Below are 10,814 nucleotides of genomic sequence, written 5' to 3' on the forward strand. Positions count from 1 at the left end.
TCTTCTTCAGGCATGATACAGAACTGGATCAGAACATGCCTGAAGAAGAGGCTTAACGTTTTGAAAGCTTGCAGCAAACGATGCACAGTCAGTTATTAAAGGTATTACAGGAAACAACGTTTAATGGTTTGATGTCTGTATTTCTTCTCCACGACTGGACCATACTTCACTTATAAAGCATTAAATGAACTTGAACTGGCAGGGAACATAAAGTTACATACTCACCTCGACAGAGGGAAGCTTCTGGTGAGTCCAGAGGCTTCCTGTGCCCAACCCCACCATTCCCACATTTGGACCCTCTGAACATTTACCACTGGAGCTTGTCGGACATGTTCTTGTGACCGCGCTCCCCTTCGTGTACAAGCGTGGCCATACTGCGCCTGCAGCAGTAACCTGAAGCCACATGCTCATGAGTATTCACGCAGGCGCAGAAAAATCGCAATCATTTATGAATGACAAACTGTCAGGGTAACCTGGCCAGCAGCAGCGGTCTCGAGGACACAGAAGCCTCGGGACTATCCTCAGCCTTAACTTTACCTAGGTAGAAGCAAGACGTTTTGAATGAGGATGATGCCATTTATTGGCTGACTTGGTATCATCTAGGCTAGGATAGGATCATCCTGACTCAAAACGTCTTGCTTTTACTGATGGCTAACTCGGTACAATACTCTACTGCTATTACCTAGGTAACTCTTTGTTCCTCAACCAGTACTGGTTTACTTTAAAGGAAACCTGAGATGGGGGCATACAAAAATGTATAAATACCTGGTGCTTCCTCCAGCCCCCTTCAGGCTGATCAGTACCTTGCCAGCCATCTCCGCCTCCTAGATCCTCCACTAGCTGCCCCAGTAGTTCCTCTAGTTGGGGCATACTGCACATGCGCGGCCCGGCCGTGTGCGCTCGCCTACTTCATGCTCCCATTGCCGGTGCAGAACGCTGCAGGTGACAGGAGCACGATGTGTGAGAGCGCCCAGAAAGACTGCGCATGTGTAGTCTGGCCCTAGCTGTAAGAATTACCGTGGCAGCTAGTGGAAGATCCAGGTGGCCTGGGAGGACAGCAAGGGAGCAAACATCCTGAAGGGGGCTGGGGGAAGTCCTAGGTAAGTATAAATTCTGAGGTGCACTGAGGTACACTCAGGTAAAGGACAATTGTAGGGAGAAAAATGTGGAGGCTACCATATTTATTTCCAGTTAAACAATACCAGTTGCCTAACAGCCCTGCTGCTCTGTTTGGCTGCAGTAGTGTCTGAATCACACCAGAAGCAAGCATGCAGCTCCATGCTTGTTCAGGGGTTATGGCTAAAAGTATTAGAGGCAGGGGATCAGAAGGTAAGCCAGGCAATCTGCATTGTTTAAAAGAAAATAAGCATGGCGACGTCCATATCCCTTTTAGTTCAGATGTCCTTGAAAAATCCAGTATGAAGATGGTTGAACGCATTGGGCCCCTCCTTACTGTGACATGTACCATCATGTGCTTCATCATCGCCCCTCCTCCACAAGTTTGGCAGAGTAGCTTAGTTGGATCGGTGAACACACATTGACAAATCCAGCTAAGCTACTCTGCCAGACTTGTGGACATGGCAGTAAGGGTACCTCATTTAATGCCTTGGACTATCAGTTTCCGATATGTCAGTCATAATTTGAACCCCATGGGAACCCAGAGCTATGCTGAAACCTGCTTTACTCACACCATTCCGGGATTCTCTCCTGAAGAAGTGATCAGTACTGTATAGATGTTTCACGAAACGCATCGAGATTTGTGAACGTCTTGGCTCAAAAACATTTATGTATAAAACATTTCAATATTGAAACAGGCGCCGTTCCTCTACAGGGATCTCCAGGTGTGGAGAACTATTCCCTAAAGAAAGGAGAATTCTCCTGTATCAGATCCTATTCTGTAAATATCTGTGGGACAAATCAGCTATATGTGTACTCTACTTATCTGATTCACAACAACATTACAACAATGCCTCTGCTTTATAGTGGGCTATTTGTGTACTTTTAAATGTCTTTTACTTCCCCTAAGCCTGGAATTGCTACTAGCTACTTAGTGAACTATCCAATGTTATGAAGATTCAATGCTGACAATAAGAGGAAACAGCAATATTGGTTTCTAGCAAAGCCCCTCCCTGCCTGTTATATTATATACATGCTTTCATTTATTAGTAGCGAGTGTCCCCTGACTGCAGAACGTGGGCAATTTATTCACATAAACTAATAATAATTAAAATGTTAATTAAATAATGTTCGCATGAGTTCAGGGGCGCATTCACAACGTTTTATGTTGAGTTATCTCAGTCTCCTTAACTGACTTAATCAATGATTTATCTAACTTTACTCATGATTTATCTCTCCTTATCTAACTTTACTCATGATTTATCTCTCCTTATCTAACTTTACTCATGATTTATCTCTCCTTATCTAACTTTACTCATGATTTATCTCTCCTTATCTAACTTTACTCATGATTTATCTCTCCTTATCTAACTTTACTCATGATTTATCTCTCCTTATCTAACTTTACTCATGATTTATCTCTCCTTTTTTTCATCATAAATTTTTTTATTGAAAGATAGCATACATAACATATATTTGCATAAGTTCTTCTTATAAAAGCCTTTAACAGTAGCTAAAGTATCTTTCTAAGTACCAGGTATACCCTTGTCTGCCATTTACTGAACCCTATGGGTAGACAGCATGGTACACAGCAACAAATAATAACTGGCGGGAACAAATAGTCCCGTACGGACCTCCGTCAGTATATTACCCATCATCAATTATAACAGCAAGTGGTACCCAGTGGTAAAGCAGTAGGTAAAAAGAACAAAACCTAGAATCGCTTATCAGGTTTACCATTACCAAAAGAAATAGGTAAAGAAGAGAACAGAAAAAAGATATGAACAGTTATATAATATGTATCTATGAGAAGTTTTGATTTATCTCTCCTTATCTAACTTTACTCATGATTTATCTCTCCTTAACTAACTTTACTCAGGATTTATCTCTCCTTCTCTAACTACTCATGATTTATCTTTCCTCTAACTACTCATGATTTATCTCTCCTTAACTAACTTTACTCATGATTTATCTCTCCTTAACCAACTTTACTCAGGATTTATCTCTCCTTCTCTAACTACTCATGATTTATCTCTCCTTAACTGACTTTACTCATGATTTATTTCTCCTTATCTAACTTTACTCATGATTTATCTCTCCTTATCTAACTTTACTCATGATTTATCTCTCCTTATCTAACTTTACTCATGATTTTTCTCTCCTTAACTAACTTTACTCATGATTTATCTCTCCGTATCTAACTACTCATGATTTATCTCTCCTTATCTAACTTTACTCATGATTTATCTCTCCTTATCTAACTTTACTCATGATTTATCTCTCCTTACTTAACTTTACTCATGCCTTATCTCTCCTTATCTAACTTTACTCATGATTTATCTCTCCTTATCTAACTACTCATGATTTATCTCTCCTTATCTAACTTTACTCATGATTTATCTCTCCTTAACTGACTTTACTCATGATTTATCTCTCCTTATCTAACTTTACTCATGATTTAGCTCTCCTTATCTAACTTTACTCATGATTTATCTCTCCTTATCTAACTTTACTCATGATTTATCTCTCCTTAACTAACTTTACTCATGATTTATCTCTCCTTAGCTAACTTTACGCATGATTTATCTCTCCTTTTCTAACTTTACTCATGATTTATCTCTCCTTTTCTAACTTTACTCATGATTTATCTATCCTTATCTAACTTTACTCATGGTTTAGCTCTCCTTATCTAACTTTACTCAGGATTTATCTCTCCTTATCTAACTTTACTCAGGATTTATCTCTCCTTATCTAACTTTACTCATGGTTTAGCTCTCCTTATCTAACTTTACTCATAACTTATCTCTCCTTATCTAACTTTACTCATAACTTATCTCTCCTTAGCTAACTTTACTCATGATTTATCTCTCCTTAGCTATTTTTACTCATGATTTATCTCTCCTTAGCTAACTTTACTCATGATTTATCTCTCCTTATCTAACTACTCATGATTTATCTCTCCTTATCTAACTTTACTCATAACTTATCTCTCCTTATCTAGCTTTACTCATAACTTATCTCTCCTTATCTAACTTTACTCATAACTTATCTCTCCTTAGCTAACTTTACTCATGCCATATCTCTCCTTATCTAACTTTACTCATAACTTATCTCTCCTTATCTAACTTTATTCATGCCTTATCTCTCCTTATCTAACTTTACTCATAACTTATCTCTCCTTATCTAACTTTACTCATGATTTATCTCTCCTTATCTAACTTTACTCATAACTTATCTCTCCTTATCTAACTTTACTCATGATTTATCTCCCCTTATCTAACTTTACTCGTGATTTATCTCTCCTTATCTAACTTTACTCATGATTTATCTCTCCTTATCTAACTTTACTCATGATTTATCTCTCCTTAGCTAACTTTACTCATGATTTATCTCTCCTTAACTAACTTTACTCATGATTTATCTCTCCTTATCTAACTTTACTCATGATTTATCTCTCCTTAGCTAACTTTACTCATGATTTATCTCTCCTTAACTAACTTTACTCATGATTTATCTCTCCTTATCTAACTATTCATGATTTCTCTCTCCTTATCTAACTTTACTCATGATTTATCTCTCCTTATCTAACTTTACTCATGATTTATCTCTCCTTTTTTTCATCATAAAATTTTTTATTGAAAGATAGCATACATAACATATATTTGCATAAGTTCTTCTTATAAAAGCCTTTAACAGTAGCTAAAGTATCTTTCTAAGTACCAGGTATACCCTTATCTGCCATTTACTGAACCCTATGGGTAGACAGCATGGTACACAGCAACAAATAATAACTGGCGGGAACAAATGGTCCCGTACGGACCTCCGTCAGTATATTACCCATCATCAATTATAACAGCAAGTGGTACCCAGTGGTAAAGCAGTAGGTAAAAAGAACAAAACCTAGAATCGCTTATCAGGTTTACCATTACCAAAAGAAATAGGTAAAGAAGAGAACAGAAAAAAGATATGAACAGTTATATAATATGTATCTATGAGAAGTTTCGATTTATCTCTCCTTATCTAACTTTACTCATGATTTATCTCTCCTTAACTAACTTTACTCAGGATTTATCTCTCCTTCTCTAACTACTCATGATTTATCTCTCCTTAACTGACTTTACTCATGATTTATCTTTCCTTATCTAACTTTACTCATGATTTATCTCTCCTTATCTAACTTTACTCATGATTTATCTCTCCTTATCTAACTTTACTCATGATTTATCTCTCCTTATCTAACTTTACTCATGATTTATCTCTCCTTATCTAACTTTACTCAGGATTTATCTCTCCTTCTCTAACTACTCATGATTTATCTTTCCTCTAACTACTCATGATTTATCTCTCCTTAACTAACTTTACTCAGGATTTATCTCTCCTTCTCTAACTACTCATGATTTATCTCTCCTTAACTGACTTTACTCATGATTTATCTCTCCTTATCTAACTTTACTCATGATTTATCTCTCCTTATCTAACTTTACTCATGATTTATCTCTCCTTATCTAACTTTACTCATGATTTATCTCTCCTTATCTAACTTTACTCATGATTTATCTCTCCTTATCTAACTTTACTCATGATTTATCTCTCCTTATCTAACTTTACTCATGATTTATCTCTCCTTAACTAACTTTACTCATGATTTATCTCTCCTTAGCTAACTTTACGCATGATTTATCTCTCCTTTTCTAACTTTACTCATGATTTATCTCTCCTTTTCTAACTTTACTCATGATTTATCTATCCTTATCTAACTTTACTCATGGTTTAGCTCTCCTTATCTAACTTTACTCAGGATTTATCTCTCCTTATCTAACTTTACTCAGGATTTATCTCTCCTTATCTAACTTTACTCATGGTTTAGCTCTCCTTATCTAACTTTACTCATAACTTATCTCTCCTTATCTAACTTTACTCATAACTTATCTCTCCTTAGCTAACTTTACTCATGATTTATCTCTCCTTAGCTATTTTTACTCATGATTTATCTCTCCTTAGCTAACTTTACTCATGATTTATCTCTCCTTAACTAACTTTACTCATGATTTATCTCTCCTTATCTAACTACTCATGATTTCTCTCTCCTTATCTAACTTTACTCATAACTTATCTCTCCTTATCTAACTTTACTCATAACTTATCTCTCCTTAGCTAACTTTACTCATGATTTATCTCTCCTTAGCTAACTTTACTCATGATTTATCTCTCCTTAGCTAACTTTACTCATGATTTATCTCTCCTTAGCTAACTTTACTCATGATTTATCTCTCCTTTTCTAATTTTACTCATGATTTATATCTCCTTTTCTAACTTTACTCATGATTTATCTCTCCTTTCTAACTTTACTCATGATTTACCTCTACTTTCTAACTTTACTCATGATTTTTCTCTCCTTATCTAACTTTACTCAGGATTTATCTCTCCTTATCTAACTTTACTCATGGTTTAGCTCTCCTTATCTAACTTTACTCATGGTTTAGCTCTCCTTATCTAACTTTACTCATGATTTATCTCTCCTTATCTAACTTTACTCAGGATTTATCTCTCCTTATCTAACTTTACTCATGGTTTAGCTCTCCTTATCTAACTTTACTCATGATTTATCTCTCCTTATCTAACTTTACTCATGGTTTAGCTCTCCTTATCTAACTTTACTCATGATTTATCTCTCCTTATCTAACTTTACTCATGGTTTAGCTCTCCTTATCTAACTTTACTCATGATTTACCTCTCCTTAGCTAACTTTACTCATGATTTATCTCTCCTTTCTAACTTTACTCATGATTTACCTCTCCTTTCTAACTTTACTCATGCTTTTTCTCTCCTTATCTAACTTTACTCAGGATTTATCTCTCCTTATCTAACTTTACTCATGATTTATCTCTCCTTATCAAACTTTTTTTTAATGCGTTGTCTTTTTATTCAAGTTTCAAAAAGCAGATATACATATTCATAGCAAAACTGGAACATCGCAAAAGACAAAAACAAACAAAAAAAACCCCACCAACGAAAAAACCCACCATAGCTCTCCTTTGCTAACTGTATTCATGATTTATCTCTCCTTACCTGACTTGTATCTCGTTATCTGTGTATTTCTTGCATTCGCTTTCTTCACAGTTATTATGCTAGGTACACACCATACAATTTTCTGACAGATTTACTTGCCAGATTGATTATTTCCAACATGTCCGATCTGAATTTCAATTGATTTTTTAAATTTTTGCCAATAGTGTTTCATATCCGTTTTTTCCTATCGAATTTCATTCAGTTCTATGAAAATCGATCGAAAAAACGATTAAAAACCTATCAGAGAATCAAAATTCAGATCTGACATGTTGGAAATAATCGATCTGGCAGGTAAAATTGCCAGAAAATTGTATGGTGTGTACCGAGCATAAAAGTGAAAAATAAGTAAGGTTTGTGAATCACCCCCCTAGTCCCATGCTGGCCACGCACGTTTCAATTGCGACCATTCCGTGGTACTTTCAGGATGGTAAAACGATTGCATCTATGCAAAACTTAATTGCCACATTAAAAAAACGACCAGTAAAGGATAATAGTTTATGATCGAGTCTGAGCACTTAACTGTAAGGAAAATGACCATACTCAGGTCTGTTTGTCCACTTTGAATCAGTTGGGGATTTGCTGATGCAGACATATCTGATCGATAAAACGCAGATCCATTTTGCACAGTCTTTTGATTGAACGCGATTGGGTGAAGAGGTAAACGTTTATTGAGTACAGGAGCAGCGGCGGATCAACATCTGCGCAGCTTTGTACAATGCTAGCAGAAATAGTGGTTTAATCAATTCTCAATCAGATTTCCGATGAAAATTAAATAAGGCAAGGTGCCACCTCAATCACTAATACCCGATCAATCACTAATACCCGATCAATCACTTTCCCTTGTCGGACCTTTATCAGCCCCTGTAGGGCGAGCTCCGGATCTAATCAAATAGCATCAATCAAGATAAAATATTCAAACAATCATTTCAAATTGTTTTGCAAAAATTTTGTAAGTCAATGTTTTAAGAATACTGAAGCGCGGTTGGAACTAGACCGACACTGCTGAGCACACAGTGCATGAAGTGTCCACACAGTGCCGGCCCCCCTGGAGTCAAGAACACGTGAGACTGAATTCCGAAAGCTGACCACACACAGTGCAATGACTACCTGATCTGACTATCTGTACCTCCCAATCACAATGTTGATTGCAAAGTATCGAGTAAAGGTGCTCATACATTACTCCATCCACCATTCCACTTTATCATATTGGAGGAGACTCATTTATGTTCCATTCTGCTCGATCAATCAGTATTGGCTGATATCCGCCCACATCGACATTTACTTGATCAAGCAGAATGTAAAATATCAGTCATAAAGGAATCAGCTTCTGTCCACATAACTTCGATCAACACAGAATTGATGTTTGGTGTCAGAGTGTGGAGGCAAAACATCGTTTAGCTCGATCAGTGAAGGAGAATCGCCAGGATCTCGTGTGAGGTGTGTGGGCCACTTGCAATCAACCACATTGTTGATGATCGACCAATAAAGTCAATCGTGCGGTGGAGAATAGAGTATGGGCACCTTACCACACTACGGTCCATATGCAAGTTACTTATTCTCCTCAGTTTTCTCCTAGGTTAAATATTTTACAATTTGTCATAAAATGCTTTTTAAACCACCAGCAAGCAAGAAAATACTCAGAATAATTTTGATGGTACTTTTGTCATCTACTTTTTGGTACTTTTTCAATTGCAAACTGCTGAAAAGTTATTTTAAAAAGAAGTTGAAAATTAACTCCTAGGAGAAAACTCAGAAGAAGTTTGCGACTTCTAATTTCAGTCAAACCACTCAATGGAAGAGAGTTTCTCCCGATACTGGTCACAGCTGTTCAGAACTGGTCAATTTCAGATATATTTGATCAAAGTGATCAGACGGTGAGCGGTCACCCTTAAGGTGCTCAGACATTACTCGTTTTTCCATTGAGGGGTTAAGCAATCGTCTTTATTGATCAACCAAAAACAGTGTGGTCAGTCGACAAGTGGCTCACACACTGCACTTGAGATCCTGACGATTTTCCTTCAGTAATCCATCTAAACGATGCCTGGAGATCAATCCATTGCTAATTCCAGAAAGGGGTTAATCTCCTGCAGCTCAGCGATTCAGAGACTCTTGTGGAACTGAACTTTTGGTGGATATCAGCGATTTCCTAGAGATTGAAACCTCAGCGACAGACAGAATATATTATTCAGCAAGCGATCATTACCAGTCCCAGACAAGATTCACAGCACCGGAATCAGCCATACTGGGATCGCCGACTGTCATTTACACATCAGGACAACGCAACAAACAAGCTTTACGAATCGTCCACAAATCGCCGACACACATTTAAAGAGACCAGAAGAACGCCTACCTGTCCTGTCAACAGCAGCCAGCCATACGCCGAAAAGCACGCAGAGGACTCTCTTCATTTCCAGCGATCCCCTCCGTAGAGATTTCCGTATCGCCACCAGGAAAAAAAAATTCTTGAATAAATTTATTCCCAGGTTAAAAGATAAAAGAAAAAAAAATGATAGAATACGCAACGATGTACCAAAAAATAGCAGGAAAGACACCAAGATGCAGAAGATCGTCCCTCGTACTGTCCGCGTCCCACCGCAGAGACCACCTCAGCCAAAAAACAGCAGGGAAGTCACCAGAATAGGAAGATCATCCCTCGTACTGTCCACATCCCACCGCAGCGATCACCACCTTGGCCAAAAAATAGAAAAATTACCAGGATGCGGAAGATCGTCCCTTGTACTGTCCACGTCCTACGGATGCGACCACCTTGGGCCAAAAAAAAAAGCAGGAGTCACCGGGAAGATTGTCCCACGTCCTGCCCGCGTTCCACCTCAGTGACCACCTTGGCCAAAGAATAGCAGAAAAGTCACCGGGATGGGAAGATCGTCCTTCGTATTGTCCACGTCTCACCGCAGCGACCACCTTCGGCTTGGTTGGTGGATCTCAGACGCAGGTGGGAGAAAGCTTGGAAGAAGGAATGTAGAAAGCTCCCTCCCCGGAGCTGCGATCCCTGGATCTGGGATGTGCTGGATGTTAGGAATCCCTCAGAGTGGAGAGGAAACTTTGTGTGTGTGTCTTTGTGTGAGCACAGGGATGAGGATGCATTATACAACTGTTTCCTTTTCCTATGTGTGTTATTAGACCGAGCTCTCCCTTCTATTTCCACCGAGCTGCCAGGAAAAAAAAAAAAAAGAAAACTTTTAAAGTCCAGCACTTTTGCACAGGAGGGATAAGGGGGTGGGGAGGATGGAGGTTCCTGTGTGAATGTATTTATTATTGGCTGAATCTGCATGGCTTGCTGTATGCTGGTTTATGAGCCCCCCAGATGGGCAGATGTTAGGCACCCCCCCCACCTCTCTGATGGGCAGATGTTAGGCACCCCCCCCCCCCCGCCTCTCTGATGGGCAGATGTTAGGCACCCCCCCCCCCCGCCTCTCTGATGGGCAGATGTTAGGCACCCCCCCCCACCTCTCTGATGGGCAGATGTTAGGCACCCCCCCCCCCACCTCTCTGATGGGCAGATGTTAGGCACCCCCCCCCCCCACCTCTCTGATGGGCAGATGTTAGGCACCCCCCCACCTCTCTGATGGGCAGATGTTAGGCACCCCCCCACCTCTCTGATGGGCAGA

General features: G+C 38.8%; 1 protein-coding gene across 1 annotated transcript in view; it reads right to left on the reverse strand.

Annotated features, from left to right (window-relative positions):
• Positions 1–10,234, reverse strand: part of FLT4 (fms related receptor tyrosine kinase 4) — a 312,818-nt gene extending 302,584 nt beyond the window's left edge. Inside the window, exon 1 of the mRNA XM_068278407.1 lies at positions 9,536–10,234. Within this exon, the coding sequence (XP_068134508.1) occupies positions 9,536–9,593 (58 nt within the window). The 5' untranslated portion in view covers positions 9,594–10,234. The remainder of the gene's footprint in view (positions 1–9,535) is intronic.
• Between the last annotated feature and the right edge of the window lie 580 nt (positions 10,235–10,814).

The sequence above is a fragment of the Hyperolius riggenbachi genome, chromosome 3 (assembly GCF_040937935.1).
Source record: "Hyperolius riggenbachi isolate aHypRig1 chromosome 3, aHypRig1.pri, whole genome shotgun sequence".
Taxonomy (NCBI): Eukaryota; Metazoa; Chordata; class Amphibia; order Anura; family Hyperoliidae; genus Hyperolius; species Hyperolius riggenbachi.